The 23285-nt window shown below is 44.1% G+C and overlaps 1 protein-coding gene across 1 annotated transcript in view; it reads left to right on the forward strand.

Annotated features, from left to right (window-relative positions):
- Nucleotides 1-22485, forward strand: part of akap6 (A kinase (PRKA) anchor protein 6) — a 142895-nt gene extending 120410 nt beyond the window's left edge. The window contains exons 17-22 of the mRNA XM_070920560.1: nucleotides 3978-4061; nucleotides 4449-4601; nucleotides 12866-15910; nucleotides 16841-18145; nucleotides 20594-20686; nucleotides 22441-22485. Of these exons, the coding sequence (XP_070776661.1) occupies nucleotides 3978-4061; nucleotides 4449-4601; nucleotides 12866-15910; nucleotides 16841-18145; nucleotides 20594-20686; nucleotides 22441-22485 (4725 nt within the window). The remainder of the gene's footprint in view (nucleotides 1-3977; nucleotides 4062-4448; nucleotides 4602-12865; nucleotides 15911-16840; nucleotides 18146-20593; nucleotides 20687-22440) is intronic.
- The last annotated feature ends 800 nt before the right edge of the window (nucleotides 22486-23285 follow it).

The raw sequence follows: 23285 nt of genomic DNA on the forward strand, positions 1-23285 counted from the left end.
TGAAGAGAGAGAGAAAACAAACGAAGAGATAAAGACATCACTTGTTCTTTTTCGGTCTCTCCTGTCGGTCGACCTTGAATACGAACATGTAGAGACGAAAACATTACACCCTGAGAGAAGTGAAGGTTCTTACCAGGCTTCTTGGAGTTTCTTTGGTTCTTGTTCAGCGTTAATAATGACGGAGAGAAGCCCGGATTTGTTCAACTTAAACATCTGTAGAAGTGATGAAGGTTGAATGATAATAATGCTCATAGTCAGTAATCTCTTCATGAGCTGTTCGCAACACAAGAGAACATGAATATACACATAAGAAGCAGTAAAGTGGTGACTTTCTGTCCGGCACCTATGATGACATCACAAAAACTGTCCCACTCAATGAGTCACCTGTCAGTCAAATGAATATGTTTACAGCTCTTGGCCTGTTTGTAAAAAGTCAATGTGAACACACACCGGACCAGAGCTGAAAGGCAAAAATATATATATTTTTTTTTTTTCCTGGTCTGGAGCAAATGAAGCAAGCTACAGGTGTGAGAGCTCACCTCCAACCTGGAGGGAGCAGTCCACCATGACGTCAAACTTTGAGGTGCTGACTCTCATCCCAACAGCTTCACTCTCAGCTGCAAACTGTTGCTGCAAGTAAAAGGTCAAAGAAGCAAGCAGAACATCATCACATCATCTGCAAAACACAGAGATGCCCTCCTGAGGCCACCAGACTAACCTTTAAAGATTGGAACGGCAGAGAATGGTTCCATAATGTGTGATACCACACTGAAGATCCATCTTCTTGATCAGCAAAATAAAGAGTTTTAAAGAATCACAGTGAGCTTCACATGTTAACAAATCAGTTTCCCCTTTTGATGTTTTTCATTTCCTGTCTCTCTTGCTTGTTGTCTCTGTGTCTTTTTCTATGTCCCTTTATCTCAATATCAATTATCAATTTCTTTGTAACTCACTTAAATCTTCGCTAGCTCTCCTCTTCCTCTCTGTCGATCTATCTCACGTCTACATCCTCCGTCTCTTTCTCTGCAGCCACTCCACGGCTTTCCATGTATTTTAGAAGAAAAGCTTTTTAGCAAATATTTGTCCGACTGTGTCTGTAGAGCCCTCTGAGTCAATATGGGCCCAGCTAGGCTCGACCTGGGAGAGAGAGGGGGGGAGAGAAAGAGAGGGGGGGGGGATCAGTGCATAGAAACCAGCAGTGCAGAAACAATAGAGACTAAGGATTCTCTCTTTCTCGTCTCTGTCTGAAAATAAACTCTCAGAAAAGACGAAGCTATCTGAAGCTGACCAGCCTGCGATCCTGATACTGGGAACGATGGTAAAAATGATATTCTTCAGTATTAGTCCGAACATTTGTTTTTAAAAGATCTTTTATTGAGACAAAACGGGAAAGCCACATGTTTTTGTTGTGATAAATGAAAACTAAAATACATATTCTCACATGGTGGCCCCTGGTCTTTTCCCTCTTGGTACCCCCATGGAGCACATACAGCGTTTCTCAGTAAGACTTATTGAGGCCAAATGTTCTGAACTTGCTCATAAAACATTTGCAAAGCTGGAAATTTGGACATTTCAGAGCCTGGAATGTAGAAATTATTAGAATAGAATGAAACTGGACTTCCTCATTAAAACATTTCTCCATATTGCTGCGTTCACATCTTGTTCATGTTAGCTGATTACTTGTTCTGCATTGCCTTAACCAATCAGCTGTAAGTGCCATATCTGTCCCGATTACATCGTTTTCAGTTGACACAGAAGCTGTGGTTGTTAGAATTTAACTTTTTCGTGACAGTTGAAGAAATTGTTGTCTTCAGATGTCTTGTCTTCAGTCCTCCATCAGTGTCTCACCGGATGCGTTCAACCACAGTACTGCAGTGTTTTGGCAACACTCAAAGCCCAGTACAAAATAAATGTGGTTATGCGTTAAGTTGAGTGTAAAAGTGGGTTGCAGCTACACTTCAGGCTGTAGTTACGCATGAAAAGCGCAGGTGTCGTGGGAGCCGTTAGGCGGCCTGTGTAGATTAAATATTGAGGCGAAGCAGTTGCATCTGACCGCCTGTGGAGCTGCTGTCATTGGTTGCCATGTTTGCTGACTGTGATGTCAAAGTGATGCGGTCACCAAGTGGATGAAATCAGTCCAACATCTGGCTCGTCTGAAGGCGGATGTAAAGAGGTCATATTTATTGTAACATATCTCCCAGTCAATGAGTTTCTGTTGTTGAAGAGTCTTTGTCGAGTTATGACCGTCGTCCTCCGACTCCAACATGCTGAATTATTGTTCCAGCTTCAATCTAGTTTATTTCATCTTCCCGCGCTCGCCGTCTGCTGCAGTTATTTGGCGCAGAGCGAGTATCACTCAGTCGTTTTGTTGTTGTTTCGAGCCTCCTCCTTCAAGGTAATACACACCTCCTGTTTGGCATAAATTTATCTGCAACCTCACAAACACACACCAGGCTTGTCCTCTTGATCCTGTCTGCTGTATTCTGCATCCCCATCTCCTGTTTAGACAACCAGGCGAGCCACAAATATGCTAAACTGGAGAGAGCGAGAAAGAGGAGATGAAAGACAGAAGAAGAAGACTTGAGTGTGTGTGAGACAGAAGCAGTGTGTGTGTGTGTGTGTGTGTGTGTGTGTGTGTGTGTGTGTGTGTGTGTGTGTGTGTGTGCAGGCAAGAAAGAGAGAGAGAGTACGAGAATTCCATTTCATTGTAATAGTGTTTAATATTTATTGGAAAAATGTAAAGAAAATGTAAAGGAAGTGCTTTTCAGCGAGCGGGCAGGATTAGCATAAATAGTTTGCGGCTTGGACGTGTTTGGTCCCCGCCGCAGAGGAGTAAGGCTGTCCCCTCTATTCTCTGTGACACACACACACACACACACACTCACAAACACATGCATATGTTTGCACACACATATCTACACACGCTTGTGCACACGCCTGCATGAGTAAACATTCAAACATGCAAACACACACACACTCACTGACCTTTGCGTGTGGAAACTCATCAGCATATAGTGATTTATAATAGGCGCTGCCAATCCTTGTGTTTCTTTTTTCCCTCTTTTTGCATTTATTAGACAGGAGCAGGGCGGGAAGCAGAGGGGGAATATTGGCTGTTGTCATTTATTTTATGCACCGTTACTGCTGATCAAGGATCTGTGTGCTGAATTTGACTTTATGCTAATAAATTGTTATGAATGACCTGAATTTAACTGCACTGAACTGTGGAGAATTGAAAAAATAAATAAATAGTTTGTTGTTCTTGTTGTTTTTTTTAACCATGGTTTAAAGGAGAATGGTGGTTTATTACAACTCTGGTCTCTTTTTCATGGTTTTGTCTCTCGGTCATAATAACATTGTCCTCACCAAATGAACAACACCACAACAAAGAGCAGTCAGGTGATCAGACAGGTTGGAAACAACGATTGTCTAATCACGATCGAAGCACTTTATTTGAGGTGAAAGTGAAAGTGGGGGGGCGCCTGACATACGTTTGTAATAATACGTCACTGCACAGAGAAACTGTGGACACACACACGTCAAGATTTATTTAAAGTGCATTATCACTCATCACACTTTACAGAAGACAATGACAACATCAGAAGTTATAACACACAGTATAACTGATTAAATATTAAAGAATGATATAGTAAATGAGTAGAGGAGAATGCATTCCCTGACATTGGTTGGTGGACTGTGAAAACAATGGAAATGAGTTCAGGACGTAACAAACTGAACCAATCCCACCTTTCAGTGAGTGCAATGTCATCGTAACTGACAAAACTATGCAAATGAAGCCCAGTCTGTAATGAAGCAGAACTGCCCTTTAATATCCCGCTTTGTTACTTTGGAATGTGAAGTTGTTTTTTTGAGTTTGAGTTTCTGGAGGAGGTTCAAGTGCCAACCATCCACTTCTTCCAATATTTGCTGTATTTTTCTGACCTTTCTTGCTTCTTCTCGCTTCTCTCCGTCACCAGTCTCTGTGTTCGGAAGTGCGAGCCCGACGTCGAGGAATCTCCTCTGTTCTGAAACTCTGCCAGAAGCTGCTGCAGCAGAGCCAGGTGGGTAAAAAACAAACTCCACTCCAGACTTCACTTGGACTTGACCTTTATGACTCAAAGACTTGACCCCCTCCTGTAATCCAAAGACAGAGCAGGCAAACTACCTTGCTATCAGAAATGTATTTATTATAATTCAATTTTTTACTAAATATTTAAGAAGAAATACCATTTACCAACATTTGTCAGTATTTTTAGTTTTTGTTTCTTAGGGTTTGTGTGTTTTTTCCTTCATGAAACCCTGAAGAATCAGAGACGGACCCTCCTGAATCACCTCTAGAGGAATTACATTGTTCCTCTTAAAGCTATGAATTTAATCATATGATTAACATGATAATAGCCTTCATAATTCTGACAAAACTGTTTCTACAATCCCCACCTCTGGGACAGTCGGGCCCCATGGCGGAGGTGGGCCCAGAGGCGGAGCAGCACCGGGAGGCCCTGCAGCTGCTGTCAATCAACCTGGAGAGGAGGTGGGAGGCGATCGTGATGCAGGCGCTGCAGTGGCAGAACAGACTGAAGAGAGAGCTGGGAGAGCAGCAGGTTAGAGCGCTCTGACATTTACACTTTACATCCTTCATTCTACACTGCAGGCAGTCAGCTGACGCACTGTTACACTCAGTGAGCATGTCACAGTTTGATTTGATGCTAAGATGCGGCGTGAAAGACAGATGGTGCTGTGATTGAAGCTGCAAGGTTTTAGTTATGGAGCGAAGCCGAAGCGCTGTCGTAATGTTTTGTGAAATAAGCATCAACTCTGGAACAAAGCACAAACTTTGATACGAGCATAAACTGGTGTTGCCCTTTATTTGTTCCTCTGATAAAACTGGGCAACAAAAGGCAACAACATTGATTTTATTGAGGTTTTTGTAACAGTTTGGTTGTGGTTAGGTAAGAAGACATTTTCTCAGGTCCTGTTTATACAGTGGAATTAAAGATGCACTGAAGAGCAGCCTCACTGGGGAGTGGGGGGGTAGTGAGCACCTGCAGTGAAAGGTGGTCGTACCTGATGGGTTTCCCAGATCTCTTGTCATTGTTGCCTTTTGCGTTTTTCAGTTAGCTGAGTAGTTTCTGATTGAGTCCTTCGGGCACATTATCCCGTGGTTTGCTGTGTCATTGCTATGCCGATGACATCCATGTTTATGTATTTATGAAACCCTGCTACTAAATCCTTGAAGTCAGTTATTCAGACTTCTCATAATATTCCAATAACAAACATTGTTAAACTGCACCCCGTGTTATCTTTCTAACAGCTATGACAAGTCATACACTGTTTTTTCTTCATGGTATAGTTTGTGATATATAGTTTGTCCTGTGGCCTTTGGGTGATTTAAAAACTTCAGCATGGGAGTGTGAATGTGCTCAGTGAATTGCATTTCAATCTGCCCGATACATTGTTCGTAATTCTTGAGCAAAAGTGGCCACGTTATCCTTTTTTCAGAGGCTTTTGTTGAAAATCTCTTTACTTTTCAGAAAGGCGCTGATGTCGTCACTGTCACTCCTTTTCAGGCAACCAATCATGTATTAGATGGGGCGTGACTTGTCACCCTGGTAACCAAGAAAATGGAGGAGAATCTTTTTCTTTCTATCTGTGTCTATTTGGACTTTTCAGAAGCTGCAGACGACGCCTCCATTTGAAATCAGTGAAACAGTCCACAAGCAGCCAGTTGATAAAAACGAATCTGTTAGTTCTGCAGTGCGATCAGTGTCACAGAAGCAATGTTTTCTCTGTCACCTCCTCCACAAACAAAAGACTCTTGGCAAATTAGATTTTAACACTTTGACAGTTAGCGTATCAGAACGCCATGCGCGTCTGCCGCCATGACGTCGCGTCGCCAAAAGGTTCGTCTTATTAGAAATCTTCAGCCAATGAACCGATTCAGGTTCCACGTCTCAGGTACGAGCCGCTCGCTGCTCACGGTGACGGTTTAACGCTGCGGGATGACAGCTCAGCACACGTGCAGCTCGTCTGAGGATGTGAAGCGCTGAGCGCTGTCAGAGAAATATATATCGCTCGTGAAGGAGGCGTCCGGAGCCGCTGCTCGGGCCGGACGAGGCCCAGAGAGACTAAAGAGAGAGAGCTGAGTGCTTCACTCATACTGATGTAACGTGAGAGCTGCAGCAGAATGGAGCCGTTATGGATTTCTAACAGTGATGAATATGGTTCTACAGAGCCAGAAGGAGAGCTGCATTTGAATATACGGTGAAGGGTTTTACAGAGACACGGTCACACTCATGCAAACATAACAAGCTGTTACGTCTCAAGCAGACAGAAACTGCACACACACATACACACACTGACGTAAATACAAATATGGTGTTACATAAATGCTTGTCATGTGCATGTGAGAGCACACACACACGCACACTGGGACAATTTATTGATTCCCAGTAATTAATTGACGGATGGCGATGTGTTAAGAGCTCAGAAAGCGGAGAGGGTGGAGGAAGGAGAGGGAGGTAAATACTAAGGTAAAAGGAAACTTTTATACAATACAAAGCTGAAGCTAAGAAAGCGCGGCCAGAAGACATCTCACAACCTCAGCTTTTGGTTTGAGATTTACGTCCAGAACGATCGTTAGTTCTGTTTCCCTTCAGTTGTCAACAAGTTTCTACAATGTTTGGCAAAATAAAATGTGAATCTGCGCGTAATGTTCAAGACGACATGACAGGATTACGTGATCGTCTGAACACCTCGAAATCTGACAGCAGGGCCTCAGATTGTGTTTTTTAAATAAAAGAATTTGTCTCTTTTGATGTGATGTCATGAGCGAGGTCATCGATCGCTTTCTGCCGGACGCTTATTTTAGATCTGAAACCTTTTGCTACCGAAGTTACATAAAATAAGGCCACGTCTTTGCTATTAGATTATCTTCTAATGAGAGACGGCGATTTTAGTGGAGAGTTATGACAGACGTGCTTAGTCTAGTGGAGATCTGTAATTAGTGAGTGGCAACAGTCCAAGAGGCAGAAGCAGCATCAGGTTGTAATCAATCTGTTTCCAGATTTTTCCACCGACCAGAAACATTTATCCTTTTTGGACAAATCTGTGGTATTTTCACTCAGCCTTTACATGTGTCTCCTGTAAATTGAAAATGCACATGTGGATGGAAACATACATGAATGTTTAGCTGATAACTTAACTCACAGCTTCTCCAAACTACCAGGATGGGATTTTGACACAACATGGCTTATTTCTTTGATTCAGCTGACTTGGTGGCGTCTGCACGCTTAACAGTTTTTGCAGAACAACCACTTCCAGATTTAAAAATCAGAAGCAAAGATTTGTTGTTTCATATGTCTGTGTTTTCTTTGGTTGTGAGCTGCTGCATTCATGCAATTACCTTTGCAGAGAGAAATAAAGCTGCATTGAACTGAATTAAATTGAATCAAAAACCATCAAAAGGCCTTAGAAAGGGATGAGTGGTGGCTCATTTACGAGAATCAGCCTAATGCTGCTGCTGTTTGAGGTGGGACTCTCTCTTCCTCTTCTTCTTCCTCTTCCTCTCGTACATCCACACACACACACACACACACACACACACATTGTAGAGGAGGAGAAGACAAATAACAGAGGCCAGACACTTTGACCTCGCTGCCTGGCTGGAGAGTAATTTCACTTCTACTGGGGATGGGAGAGGAATAAAGAGGGAGAGAGAGAGGAGGGAGAGAGAGAGAGAGAGAGAGGAGAGAGAGAGAGAGAGAGAGAGGAGGGGGGAGAGGGGGGGAAGTGTAGAAAGAGAGAGCCAGAGAGGCATATATCTGGGTGGTTTAGTTTATAAATGAACACTTCTGCTCAGTGATAAAACGATAGTCCTCTCCTGGTCTCTGTGTGCGCGTGTGTGTGTGTGTGTGTGTGTGTGTGTGTTTGTGTAAATGAGTCTGTTTGCTTGTGCACAAATGGCTACTGGTGTGTGTTTCAGACTTTTACTGCCTGATGTTTATGTGTGAATGTATGAAAGCAGCGTGTGCATGTGTTATTGTGTGTGTGTGTGTGTGTGTGTGTATGTGTGTGTATGTGTTACTGTGTGTGTGTGTGTGTGTGTGTGTGTTACTGTGTGAGAGTTCGTGTGTTGGGTTGCTCGTGTCTGCGTTTGAGTTTACAGGCTCACAATAATCTGATTGTGACCCATGAATGTTAGAATAATATTCAAGGATTTTCTTTCAAAACAGGATTGCAAAGTTATGTGGAATGAAACGACAGTTTGCCGACATCTGATTCATCCTTTGAGTCATTCAATAAAGAAAACCTCAAACATTCTCTGGTGTTTTACACCTTTGTACATTCAAAATGGGTCTTAAACTGTTGGTTGGACAAAAGAAACAATCTGACGACGTCATAGAACTCCAGGAGCTTGATTTTTACTTCTTCTTCACCGTTTTAGATTAAATGAAAAATAATAATCAATAGATGTATTTATAATCATTAAGCACATTGAAATAAACTGAAATACTCCACGTTTACTGCAAAAGATATTAGTGTTAGTATTTCTAATAAAAGTGAAACAACACACAGGAACAACGAGGCATCAAATGTTAGTGTTAGCAGGCTCTCGAGGAAAGGTTTGCCGAAAACATTAAAGGAATATTCTTTTTGAGAAATATGCTTGTTCGCTTTCCTGCAGAGAGTAAGATGAGAAGATCAATATGCCTCTTGGTTAGCTTAGCTTAGCTTAGCTTAGCATAAAGACTGGAAACAGGGGGAAACAGCTAGCCTAACAGCTAACTATTTTCTGGCCTTGTCTGTAACACAGAGACATGAGAGGGATATCAATCTTTTCATCAGTCTTTCAGCAAGAGAGCAAATAAACTGATTTCCCAAAATGTCAAACTATTCCTTTAAGATTCATCGTGCGTGATGCAGATTCATGAATACGGGTCTGAAGTGTTCATTGGATGGACGGACCAGACTAACACATGAGGTCCTGTCTGTTAGACTATCAACCCTCCATGACTGTAGCAGTGTCACCATGGAGCTCCATCACACAGCAACGTGGTTTTTCATGGTTTTCTTTGAACATGTGGTTTTGTATCAGAGGCATTGTCACAGTATGAGACACACATGTTCTTGTTAAATGAGTCCGTGTACATGTACTGCTGTTCAGACGGCAGATGAGGGATCCGGTTTTATCTTTTATTTGATGTAAATGAGTCTAAATTAAAGCTGCAGGGTGTTGTCTGGATGAGGTTTCACTAAATATACCTGTTAGTCGAATGTAATATATGGAAATTATATTTTAGAACACTTTCCTCATGATTATGAAATATATTTTAGAGTGGAGTTATGAGCAACATATGGAGGTTTTCATTCACCGTTCGCAATTACATTCAAAGCAGCCTGTCTGCTCCTCCACTCTGCATGGAGAGGTGATTTATCTGTGCGGTTCTATTCATTTTGAATCAGACCGGTGACGCCGGGCTCCCTCAGCACTTTGACAACTGGTACAGCAGAGAGCCAGCAGAGACTCGAGCAGCAGCGGCAGCTCCTGGAGGAGCACAGGCACATGAATAATCACCCAGACGCTGCTAGATAGCTCCGCTCTCCTTGGGCCTTCCAGCAGATGCTATGCTAACAAATGGGAGCAGTCAAACCAGAGCTAATGGGAAAAAGTTTCTCGTTTTCACCCCAAAAAACACCACACAGGTCCCTCACATGCACACAAACACACAAACACTGTCACTGGCTGTTATTAAGGCAGTAAACACAGGGAGGTGGAGCTGCTGGAAACTCCCTGATAACGTTCAGTATAACCACAATAAGGAAAGTGGGCAGTTTATTTTAACCTGTTTCTCATGAAAACCAGCTTGTTATGAAGTTACTGGATCCACTCCTTGTTCCCAGAGGATGGACCCTTTGGATTTGAATGACCGAATGATCTGTCCTCTTCCACCCGCCTCTGAGAACAGATAAATCATCAGGATGTTGTTTGTTCTGTCCATCACGTCTGTGCATTGATTACTGCAACGGTGCGACTGTGTGTTTCTGACATTTTCAAGTCACCTTCCATTGACTTTGAGTGTCTAAGATTGTTTGTCTTCTCTCTGAACACACTGTAAGAATCTAAAGGAGCATTTAGACATAGAGACATTTTCTCACTTTATTTGAATGATTGTGAAGTGTTTCTGGCCGACCGTCAGATTGTAGTTATAGCTAGCTAAAAGCACACACCAACTGTCAACGTGTGTGTTTGTGTTACAGTTCACAGCTGGACAGATTTCAGAACAACTCACCAGAAACTCCATTTCCTTCTGTTATTTTCCTCCAGTTTCTGTGCCTTCCCCTCTTGCCTCTGTGGCTTTATAAAGTGAAGTAATACAGTTTTAGGATGAGTACACAATTTCTGCCACTTGGGGTTGGGGTTAGGGCACCACCTGGAGCACACCTGCATCTATTTGTGTCCATTCACATCTCTCCATTGACCTTGTGTACAATCCTGCTGCAGGTTCACTGTCAGCTTCGTATCTGAACATCAGACGTCAGTAGATTTAACAAAAATCAGATGAAGCTACTACAGTATAGTGTACTGTCAGTGTAGTGTGATGATATTTGAACCCTCCAAGGCCACTAAATCCTGCACAAACTCTGTGCCTCCAGTCCGCTTCAGGAACATCTGGACCGACAGTTTACGGAGGAATACCCTGGCATGTTGCTGCAGTCTGGGTGGGAAATTATCTCCACTGTTTGACTGGTAAATTTGTCTGCTCTGCCAGCTTGCCTCTTTGGCAGGTAACCAACAGCACTTTAGAGTTATTTTCTGCTTTAAAAAACGTGTTTTTGAAGTCACCGTGGCCACCAGACACCAGAAGTCACCTCCCTCCTCTGTCTGGGGTCATAAAAATACCCGCAATTCAGCTATAAACTGTTACGAAATTATAGAAATGAGATAAATTACAGATATAAATTATATACAAGGTTTTTGTGGGTCATCAAATACTCGATTTGATTGGATTAGGCTGATTGATAGCCTCTCCCCTCAGCGCTGAATGTGTTTTTGAATGCGTCTGCAGTGGCAAAACCCAGTTCAGTCATTACCCCCATCTCCCTTATCAGCACAAGGGGAATAAACACAAATCTAATAGAAATTCATTACACAGACCCATATCCACACACACACACACTCACACACACAGAGCCAACTAGTTTATTAGATTAATAGGCTATGAATGGCTAATACGAATTACCCCCCTCTCTTGTTAACGAGACGCGGAGCAATTTGTATAATTATGTCTGTGGAAGGGAAGAATTCCTGTGTCTAAGCATATTTTTAGACAGCCGAGCTTTCTGAAGGCTTTTGATTACGTATTTACTTTGGGGTTTTCAGCTTCGTGCTCTTTCTCTCAGAAGTCGTTTTTGAATAATTCATCGCTTTGTTCCAGAGCGGAATAATTTGTGTTGAGATTTATGAGCAATTGCTTTGGGGTGGGCTGATTTTACTCTTTTTTAAATGATCACAGGACGTGTTTTGTCAGAGTCGGGTGTCAGTGTGTCTCTTTCAAGCGGAGGCCTGAGCCGAGACAGCGCTCTCAGAAAGGACACGGGATTTTCAACACGTCTTTTTTAAAGAGTTTGGTGCCAAAACAAGATGCACAATATCTGAAAAAATATAACTTATACTCCCACAGTCTTTGAGAGCACAAAATAAAACATTTTCTGCACTTTAAATGATAATCGACACACTTCTTAAACTTCCAATTGAACAGGCCATTTGTCCTCACATTAGGCTTTCTGAAAAGAGGAAATCTAAGTCATTAGAAATTTCCTAGAAATTAGTGTCAGTAATAAGATGTAATTAGACAGATTGCTTCACCGGTATCATGAAAATGTCACTTGTTTCGAGGAATTTTTTTGAAACGTATTGATTTAGGACTCGTCATTGAACTGACTGACTTATTAAGATGGGGTGGTGAACAACTACACACAGGATATCATTTCAAAAAATAAAGTTCTGAGGAAGTCTGTTAATATTTTATTTTCATTAATTAACCGCTGTATATGTACACCAGCAAGGATGTGTTGCACCTGAGGACCTTAAAGATCAGATGTACAATAATCAATAGATTCAGAAGATCGGAACATCAATCTGATGAAAGTGATGTTGTGTTTCTGCATTTCCAGATGTTTTGAAATGTTACGTACTCCTTCAGAAGAGGAAACTCTTCTAACTTGGCATGACTAGTTCAGCATTTTGGGGAATTATCTTATTCTCTTTCTTTCTTAGAGTAAGATGACAAGATGTATATCAATCTCATGTCTGCGTGCTAAGTGCTAGCATAGCTTAGCATAAAGACTAGAACCTGGAAAACAGCTTGCCTGGCTCTGTCCAAACTTCACAAATGTGCATACCAACACCTCTAAAACAGCCTGGTGTAGTGACAGTGTGCAGCTTCCTGTAGTCATGTTGCCAGGTTTGGCATCATCAGGTCTGTGCGGAGACCAAAACTAAAACCGACCTATCGTATCTGGCGACTTGATGTATGATAGCTGAAGACACTACACAGAAGCAATGGACAGATGGACACACTGTTCTTCATAAAGAAATTGTTCCAGCACATAATTAATTTAATAAATTGTTGTTTTACACCTCTGTTTGTGTACAGATTGAAGACACTTTTGAAATTTTAAGATGATTCTTTTTGGCATTTTAAAGAACAAGATAAAAAAAAAAAGAGGTTTGACATGCAGCAGGATTAAAACCTCAACGTTGTGGGTTCAAGCAGCTGAGCCGGCGGGATTCCTCTTTATCCTTGCAGAACAATTTCAAACATGTTTTTATTCTTTTTCTTTCTGTCTTTCCTTTTGTCTGCAGGTTCCTGGAAACTTTCTGGAACCGGGTCTAGTCGACCTCCACCAGATCAGCCCAGTCCCAGTTGTTCCAGTGGCTCCGCCGCCAGATGATTCCTGGGAATGGGATGAAACAGATATGACAATCACTGAAGCAGAGCCACAAGAAGTACCAGAACCCGACCTTACGCACAACCTCCCCACAGAACCAAATCTGCCTTCGGACATCGTTCTGTCCAATGGGAATCAACCACGCAGGATTCGAACCGATGTCCCAGCCAGTCAGTGTCCTGAGATGATGTCCAATATGAGGGGTGGATCCTCATCAGAGGTTCAGCCCAATGGGATCTCCCAAACTCTTCCCCCTAACAATAATAACATTTACCAGGTGTACAGCCTCCATAATGTCGAATTATACAGACAGCCTCGGTTTCCTCACACTTCCCCCTCGCTGCACAAAACCAAATCAGGAAAACGGAAACAGCACCACCTGCTGAAGAGCCTGAGTAAGGACTCCTCATTCTCCTCCATCGAATCCCTCCCAGACCTCCTGGGAAGTTTGATGTCAAACAGCCGAGGAGGAGATAGAGTCGTTGGATACCGGGATGGGGAGGGTGGCAGAGGAAGCGGCCAGTCAGCGAGCAGTCGACCCTCAGAGAGTGAGAGTGGGATCGTTAGTGATACAGGAGACACGGAGACAGCGACAATAAACTCTGAAATCCAGGGAGAGGAAGAGGATCCAGGGCAAGAAGAGGAGGAGGAGGAGGAAAAGGAGCAGAGGAAGGATGAAACTGTGAATGGGAGTCATTTGGATTTGCACAAAGACAGTGTCACCAGGTACAACCAAAGAACCAAGACAGAGGAGAATATGAAGGAGAAAGGATGGAGGAGGGATGAAATCAGAGGTGAAAGCAGAAGAAACAGAGAGGAGGAGAAAAGGAGGAGACACAGGAGGGGAGGTGGTGAGGCGGTTGAGATCCTAATCAACGGGCGAGGGATCCTGACTCCTGCTGACTCTGACTCTGACTTTGAGGTAGGTGTAGACTCCAAGCCCTTTATGTCCCGCAGTGACTTCACAGAGTTCAAAGTTGACCAGTTTAATGGCTTGGAGACTCCTCCTGCTCTCAGCCGCCGGGCCTCGAGTCCAATATTATCTCAGGGGTCCTCTCTGGAGTCCCTTCTGGCTCTGGGTGTGGAGTTATTTCCCTCCAAAGACCTGCTGCATCGTAGTGCCTCTCTGGAGAGCTGTCTAGCCCCATGTCGTAGTACTGGAGGGGATACCGGAGGCAGCCTGGCCAGCCTTGGGGAGTTGGACCTGGGGCAGAGCAGAGAGGTGGATGGAGGTGAACCAGAGGGGGAGAAGAACAATGAAAGTGTGCCAGCAGAACCATCCTCTGGGGAGCTGAGCCGAAGAACTCTTGATCTCCTGAAGCGCCTAGAGAATATCCAGAGTCCTCTGGCGGCGAAGATGACCCGCAGTGTGTCAGACATGACACTGCGGAGCAGCTCCCCACAGCGGAGCAGACTCCCTGCCTCACCCTCTCTTGGTGGTCGACATGCCCCCCTTTGTGGGATTTCAGGCCCTTCAAGGAAAGGACCTCCATCCCTGATTAACGAGGGTTCGGCAACGGCTTCGCTAACTGAGCTGAGTAGCACAGAGGACTCGTCTCTGGGGTCTGAAGATTTCGCTATGCTCAGAAATCAGCGCCACCTATACCTGGATCCCACCATCGCAGCCAATGCCAACTCAAGCTGTTATAGGAAACGTTGCCACGGAAACCGAGGAGGGCAAGGGATGGATGAGGCAGATGCAGCAAGTTTGAGCATGGTGGTGAACGTCTCTTGTACGTCAGCGTGCACAGATGAAGACGAGGACGACAGTGACCTCCTGTCTTCCTCCACACTCACGCTCACTGAGGAGGAGCTCGGTGTTAGGGATGGAGAGGACCAAGAGGAGGAGAGGTTGAGCGGTGCCTCCTCTGGTAATGACGACGATGAGGATGATGATGAAGAGGAGATGGAGGGATCTTACGTCCTGGGGCTGGAGTACATGAAGAGGGAGCTGCAGAGTTGGATCAGATCTCCTCGAACCTTGTCTTCCTCCTCTAAAACAGAGGCAGGCCTCCGGGATGAGCTGCAGTGTGGAACCAACCTGTCCTCCACCTTCACCTCCTCCTCTCAGAACACGGAGCAGCACTGTTTTCTGAACCGCTCAGCTGCAAAATTATTAGAAACCAACACTAATAGTGGCAACAACAAAGCGAAAAGAGATACGACAGAACAGGAGGAAGAGGAGAAGAACCGGAGGAACATAACAAGAAGCTACATCAGCCAGTTTGTGGACGACGTAGAGAACGGAAATGTGGACCAGAGCTGTTTAAAAGGGAAAGACGAGGACGACGAACTCCTCCGAGAGGAGTCAAGCGTGTTCACAAAGAAAGGAGAGTCACTGAGGGAGTCTTATGTGTTTGCCAAAACAGGAGAGTCAGTTCGGGATGTTAGTGACTTCATCGTGAACACTGAATCAAACTCAACAAAGCAGCTTTCTTCATCTCCATCCTGTGAGCTCCTCCCCTTCACATCCAAACGTGCTTCGTCCTTAGTGGGACAGCTGAGAGGGGAGTTACCCTGTCACAGCTCCTCCTTCCCCTCGCCTCCTTCCCTCTCGCCTGTTGAGGACTGCAGATCCCACGATGCCTTGCACAACAGCAGACCGGCAGCCGGGGGACGGAAGGCCATCACCATTCAGGAAAAGTTCAAATTCTCGTCTTTTGTGACAGAGGAGACCAGGAGGGAAGTTAGAGACAAAGAATCGTCCCTGCCTCCCAAAAAAAGGCACAGTTCTCAATCCTCCTGCTGCAACCACCTTCCCTCCCCCTCTTCCCTCCGTTCATGCAGTGTAGAGGAGGGCAAGAAGGAGAATGTGCATGACTTTGTGATGGAGATTATTGACATGACCTCACTGGCACTGAAGAGCAAAGAGAATCCGCCGGAAGAACCGAACCAGACCGATAACAGCGGGTCCATCCCAGACCTGGGTCCTGCATCACTAGCACAGATCAGAGACAAGGTACAGAATTAATGCTAAAAAAAACTCCACTTAAGAAAGAATGTTAAAACACTCAGCCTATTATGGATTTCATTTCAAAGAAAACACATGCTAATTGTTATATTGCAAATGCAAAAACCTAATTAAACAGAAATTAAAATAACAGTTCAGTATGGCTGCAGATGTTGATAATAAATGACCAAATTGTTGAATGTTTTTGGAGATGCAACATCTGAAGTCCTGTTTGACCTCATATATTCTGTACATTTTGAGGACAAATGAATCTAAAAGTAGCAAAAGTTATCTCAGTTAATTTGTTCACTGACTTGGAGTAATTCAATAAATCGCATCACAGATCATAACTTTTAGGATGTAATGACTAATTTCTTCAGTATCTGTTGCAAGTGAAGTAATATAAAAGCTAATCGGTTTTCAGTCTTCATTTATTTTTCTGAAAAGAAAAGAAGAAATCAGGCAGAAAACTTTGCCCCTCTTGTAAAAGTATAAAATATAAATACACAGACGTTTCACAATGCTAATTGACATTTGATGCTTTCTTGAATGGTTTGGTGTTTGGTTTGTTAAAATATGAATATTACGCCAATAAATAAATGTACATAATCCAAAACAGCATGGGTTGTATCAATTAAATAAAACAAATAACTATACATGTAAATCGCATAAACAAACAAAAATACGAATAAAATTGAATCACAGTAAATTAATAAATGAATCCAAGCATAACAATATCCTAGAGGATACTAAAAACGTATTTCCTCAGTGGTCCTGAATCTGAATTGAGTTATTCCAGTGGGTTTCATCGATTTAATTTTTTATCCACAATCAGGTTAACCAACAAACCATGTCTCAAAGTGCTTTACAGTCTGTAACAAAAACAACAAAAACAACAGAAAAAAACCTTTACAAGCTTTCTCCTTCCTCTTCCTTCAGGTCCTCGAACACTCCCACCAGCCTCTCCACCTTCGCAAGGGAGACTTCTACTCCTACTTGTCTCTCTCCTCCCATGACAGCGACTGTGGCGAGGTCAGTCAGTGCTCCGAGGACAAGAGCTCCAGTCCGGCGCCCTACAGCATCCCGTCTTATGTCACGCCAACACAAGGCCTCCACAGCCCGAGCCCTGAGCACTTTACAAGCACCAAACAGCAAATATCGACCTCAGCCTCGGCTCAGTCTTCCAGACACTCCTCTCCTGGCCTTCACTCCAAGAACAACTTCTGCGCTCTTGATTTGAAGTCCGCTGACAACCAAACTAGCAGTTCTGCTAATGGTAGCCCCTCTCTATCCCTGCCTCCTAGCCCCGACATCAGGGATGAGGAGACCCTGTTCGCAGCCTGTACAGAGGAGGTTTACCTGGGCCCGCCGCTGTGCTACAGCATGAAGCTCACCAAGAAATCACAACGGTTTCTGCTGAAGGAAAATATGGAGTATTTGTCCTCCCTGGACCCTGGCTATGAACTGAACAGCAGTCTAGCTTATTTGCCTTGTTCAAAACCAAATGATAGTCTTCAGTATTTGTCTCAAGAGGGTCCTAGTTCCAAACCAGGCGATAGTCTGAGCTACCTGTCTCCCTCAAAGGAGTCTGTGTTGGATCGAAACCAGGATCACCTGCATTTCCAGGGGTCCAGTCCCACAGAGGACACACGGAGCTCCTTCTCTCCTTTCCTGGAGCCTTGTTACAGCTCATTCTCCACCTCCTCGCCCTCAAACAGCGTCTCCGCCCCTCTCCAGGGGCCCGGCTCCAAACCAGAAGATGACAACCTTTCCACTCCTCCTCCTGTGTCCCCAAGCGCTGAGGAAGAGAAGCGAGGTGAGGACCCGCACCTCCTCTGTGATGTCGCTGGAGGAGAAGTCGCGGCCGCTGCGAGTGTCAGCGCGCCGCAGGAGGAGAGGAGTCGTAATGAGGGGCCTCCTTATCTTAATCCCCGGGCGCGTGTCGCCCCGATAGACTCCTCCGCAGCCGAATGTTTGGCAGATACTAAAACGCTTGAATCCAATATGGGCGCCGTAATGACCAAGATAAGTGTCTGCAGCTCCGCTACAAATCCCTCAAAAGAGCCAGCCGCCACCGCCACGCGTATTAATCCCAAAATTAACTGCTCGGCGATGAGAGAGGCAGATAGGGGGGAGGGGGAGAGGCGAGGAGAGGTGGATACTCGGCGGGTGAAGCAGGAGGAGAAGGGGAGGAGAGGCCAGAGCGGCTCGCAGCAGGAAGCAAAGACAGCAGCGGAGAAGCAGGTTAGTGTTCCACGTATTAGCCTGATCTGCTATCTCAGGACATTATACAGGGCCTTGATACTGCACTTCACCTCTCTACTCCAGGTATTAGTCCGAGCCGAGCCCCTCAGTGGATATGAATGTAATGAGGCCGGTGTGCATTTCTCTCATTTCCATTTCTGAGGCCGGACGGACGTGAGAGGTGCTGATATGCGTAACCTCCCCCTCCTCTTCCTCCTCCTCCCCCTCCTCTTCCTCCTCCTTACTCTCCTCCTTCACACTCCTCTCATCCTCCTCTTTTGTTTCTGGTTTTCCTCCCTCCTCCTCACCTTTCTCTTAGTGTCCTTTTTTAATCTTTGTCTTCCTCTACTCCACCCTTATTTCTTATTTCTCCCCACCTCCTATACCTCCCTTCTCCTCCTCCACATCTTCTGCTTTTCTTATACTTCTTCTTCCCTCCTCTTGTCTCTCTTCATCTTCTTTCTTCCAACTTTAGCTCTCCTCTCCATCCCTTTTTTCCTATTTCTTTTCCTTCCTTCCTTTCTCATCTTGTCTTCCCCCTCCCCTTTCTTCATCCCCTCTTTTGCTCTTCTCCTCCTCCTCCTCCTCACCTGTACTTTATTTCCCCTCTCTTTCTGGTCTCTCTTCATTTGTTCTTCTCCTCCCATCCTCTGATCTTCCTCTTATCTTGCAGGTTTCTTTCCTCTCTGTTCCCACTCCTGTTCTCACCCCCCTCTTCCTCCCTCCTCCTCCCTCCTCTGCCTCATCCCTCTCTCCTCCCTCAGGTGTTAATGGAAGGGGGGATTTGCAGACTTCTCAGTTTTTTAGTTAAAAGGTTAAGGTCCACAGAACAACATCAGCATAATTACTATCAGTCAGATTTCATTAGGATTCATCAGCTAAGAGCTTTCCTCGTCCCGCAGTGATCGTTCAATTCATTTCATCGCTGAATTAGCGTGTTTGTGCTCTTTTTAAGTTTTCTATTTCCTTATGCAAATTAGTTTGGCATTTTTTACCATCTCTGCAACCTTGCTACCTCCTCTGTTTATCAACTTTTACTCTCTTAAAGAGGAACGCGGCTCAGCCGGAGAGGCTGCTTCATTTCTGAGCTACATGTCCTTTGTGCTATTTAAGGTGCAATAAATAAGACTTTTACTGCACCATGAAACTAAATCACATTAATTAATCTTAAGGTGGTTGATCAAGATAATTACTCTGCCTTTCCAAACTATCTACACGGTGAAACGGTTTCCACAAGGCCAAGAATATATCAACAAGACTTCTAGTGAACTAGATCCTGCAACGTTCATTACAAGCCACAGCAATAAAGTGCTGTACAGAATGAACTGTTCTGATGACTAAGAGCTGGCTCACAGCAACATTTACAACAGAGAAACTCTGCCTGAATCAATTAGCTCATGTCGGCAACGTCAGTTTGAACAGTGGATGAAGTCTGATGCAGAAATCCGCACCTCTGTCCAACTGGAAAGTGTCTTGATAGAGTTGACATTTGAGGAAATAGAGACAGCCACTCAAAAAATCGTATCCGCACCGTCACAATAACCAGTTTTATATAGCTCACACTTCTCTGCTGTAATATCAACTGCGCTACAGCAGAGATGCGGCATGTTTTGTAGCATGAGACAAGAGTGGGTGGTACAAATACAGTTAGCCAACAAGCTAGCTAGCGTTCTAACTGGTAGTTAGCTGACTGGTAGCAAGCCCGCTAGCTTGACGAGCCTTTTTGGGTTGGCTTATGTTGGCGTGATTCCGGCTAGCTAGCATGTTAATGATGTTGAGATTTTATTTTGTACAATTTTTATTTTGAAGAGGCTGAATCTCAGCATTTCTGTCCTGATGTGTGATAGTTTCCTCATTAGCTTATAAATTCATTAAAAGGGTGTCAAACAAAGACAAAAGGAATATGCAAAGATGGGGGTAGATGTGCAGTCACTCATGTATGTGTGCATGTAAGCATGACCACATATGCATATGTGTGTGTGTGTGTGTGTAGGTTGGTAGCACTGGTAGATGTATGGGCCGGGATAATAGCTACACAAGTCTTTACAAAGCGATTAGTTGTGATCCAATTAGGAGTGCGGGGCGGAGAGGGAGAGAGAATTGTTTTCAGCCTGATGCTCGTTGTTTTAATTTGCAACTTTTCATCAGTTTGGGCTCAAAGAAAGAACAAGCCGATTAGAAAACAAAGACAAACAGCGTTTCAGCCCGATAATGCCGTTCTGATTTATTCTTCTCTTGTTTGTCTCTCTCCTTTACTCGCTCTCTCTCCATCCATCGCCACCTCTCTCTCTCTCTCTGTGTCTCTGTTGAAAAGGAAAGAATAAAGTGGAACATTGTTTTCTCGTCCTCAGCTGTGTCATGTATTTGCCTTCATGTGAATAAACGATTTCGCTGTTGTTTCTCTTTTCTCCCTCTTTTACCTTCCTTTTCATCTCCTCTCCCTCTCAGGTGAGCTCTCAGTCAGCTGTCCATCACGCCACCAGAGCAACAGCAGGGCGGAGCCACGCCTCGGTGAGACCGCCCACCTCGAGGACAGTCAGAGTGAGCAAACACACACACACACACAGGAGGGCTTCACTGATCAGAACAAGCACCACACTTGTTGTGACACATGCAACAGTATGCAGGACTCTCAAACTTAAACCTTCGAGTGACAATTATTTGTCACGCTGCCACCGTGAAGCAGCACACGGGACACTCGGGCAGCACTGAATGCAGAGTTAGCTGCTAAAATGAAAGGCTCCAATTCAAATACATTCGTCTTACATGAAACGTATTGGTATGAATTAAAGATTCAAGCAAAAGTAATCACAGCTTTTGAACGGGCTAATTTCTTACACATGTACGAAACAGACAAAAGGGTCTTCCTGTCAGTAAAGCATGTGGCATGTAGCAGGTGATGATATCAAGTCAGAGATGTGAAGGATCTGAAGAGTAAAACACAAATCAACACTTAAATCTTCAGTTTGCTTTCGTCAAATCCTTCACAAACCTCGAGACGAGAGGAACATCGATGAAGTTTCTGGAATAGTCTCGCCCGGTTCCCGTGAATTATTGTATAATTTCAGAAACCGGCTGTGGCCGTGTGACCCAGGTTGGACACAAGCAGCGAATTTATTTTGGTTTTCATCAGATTTTCTATTTTTAAACTAAAATCAAACCAGGAAGCTGCAGAACACGAACAAAGGCCATCACTGACACAATCTGTGTGTGTGTGATGTGGCCGCCCTATGGGTGCCTCCAGGGCTAAGCAAAACCTACTGCCCCCATACTCCAAACACACACACACACACACACACACACCCCTGAGGGCAGGGCATGAGAGTCCAGGTAGAAGCTGTGACAGCCCAACAGCTGCAGGTTAGACAGACATGTTGTTCACACACACACACACACACACACACCAGAGGACAAACCTGCATACACACTTACAAGCAAAGAAATACACACATGAAAGTGCAAAATGGAGCTGGGTGTACACACACACACACACACACATCGCATGTAAACCCACGACAAAGGACACACACACACACACACACACACACACATCATATCAGTGATGCGTACAGCTGGTCCTGACCCCCATGGCGTGCCCCAGTCTATCCCACCTGTTCACACACACGCAGACACACACACACACCTACCCACTGTACACACACACACACACACACACACACACAGGTGCAATTAAAGCAATCGTGAATGCGGCTCATGATGTGCTCTGTGACCCAGACAGCAGAGGGTCTGCAGCAAAACACACAGGAGAGAGAGAGAGTGTGTGTGTGTGTGTGTGTGTGTGTGTGTGTTCAGGCTTCATCACTGACTCATGTTTGGAAAGTTTCATAGAAAAGCTGAACAGCAAACGACTGAATATCTGACACCGAACAGGAGGCGACATGAGCAGATACACAGTTTACATTGCATTCTGATAAAACTTCAAACGGTTAAAGAGTAAAAGAATTTGTTTGACTGTAGAGTTTAATATATTAACATAAAGCCAGGATATAACAGAATGAAAGAGAGCTCAATTGTTTAAACAATACAATCAGAAATAACAGCACAGCAAATACTTGCTGAGCAGAACGTGAACAGAATAAATTCACAATGAATTACAGAAGAAAACGTCTCTAAACAAGATCAACAAAGTTCAGTCAGCTGCTCATTGTAGTTTTTATCAAACAAACTGGAGGAAATAGTGTGTTTGGGGACTATTTTCAGCGGTGGATGAATCCACATTTGGACCTACATTTAAAAACCTCTCTCTCTCTCTCTCTCTCTCTCCGTCCATCCAGAGGCTGCCTGTGTTGGGAGCAGGAACCTCCGGGATCCAGCTGTAAGGGAGCTCTCTCCATCTCCTCCCCGCCGAGCTGATCTCTTCCCTTGGCTTCGTCTTTCCGGCTGCCCCCTCTCTGCTCCTGGAGCCTCTGATCTCCCGAATGTCACTGCTGTAACTGAACGCATCGTTTAAGAAAGTGGACTGAGAAGTCATCCGGCAGTTTCAGGGTTACCTCACGACTGACTTAAACATTTGACCTTTTGACGAGTCTGACTTCAGGGTTGAACGAGTCTGTGGACAATATGTAGAATTTACATCAAAATACAGTTTTAACGTGATAAAGACTTAAGACTTTAAGAAGAAAACAATGTAGTAACATGACATCGAACAACCATTTAAATCTGACGATCAAATAGATCAATAATACAGTATATTGAGTTTATGATCCAACAGTTTCAGGCTGGATGTAAAGCAGATGAGAAGTGTTTGGCTAAAAACAGTTTATTGCAGTGAAAATCTGACAGGAGATGTTTCACTAAGATATTTACATGTCGGCAAAAAAAGTGAAGGCAACCCAGAACCAACTTTCTATTTTTATTTTTGTTTATTTTTGAAGCATGTCGTGGCGCGTCATGGTTGGAGAGGTCAGACAATGCCACTTGAACTTTTGAAATGTGCCAAAGCAGTAATCCACACTCATCTGGCAGTTTCAAGCAGGACAAATAAAACACCCAGAATTATTAGTCTGAGTCTGAGGATGTGACTGATGTAGATAAATGGTGTTGAACAGACCTGGGATCTGCTGGATTTTGCAGGTTTATTGTGCACACCCTGTTATCTTATATACACACTGTTAAAACT

The sequence above is a fragment of the Enoplosus armatus genome, chromosome 15 (assembly GCF_043641665.1).
Source record: "Enoplosus armatus isolate fEnoArm2 chromosome 15, fEnoArm2.hap1, whole genome shotgun sequence".
NCBI lineage: Eukaryota > Metazoa > Chordata > Actinopteri > Centrarchiformes > Enoplosidae > Enoplosus > Enoplosus armatus.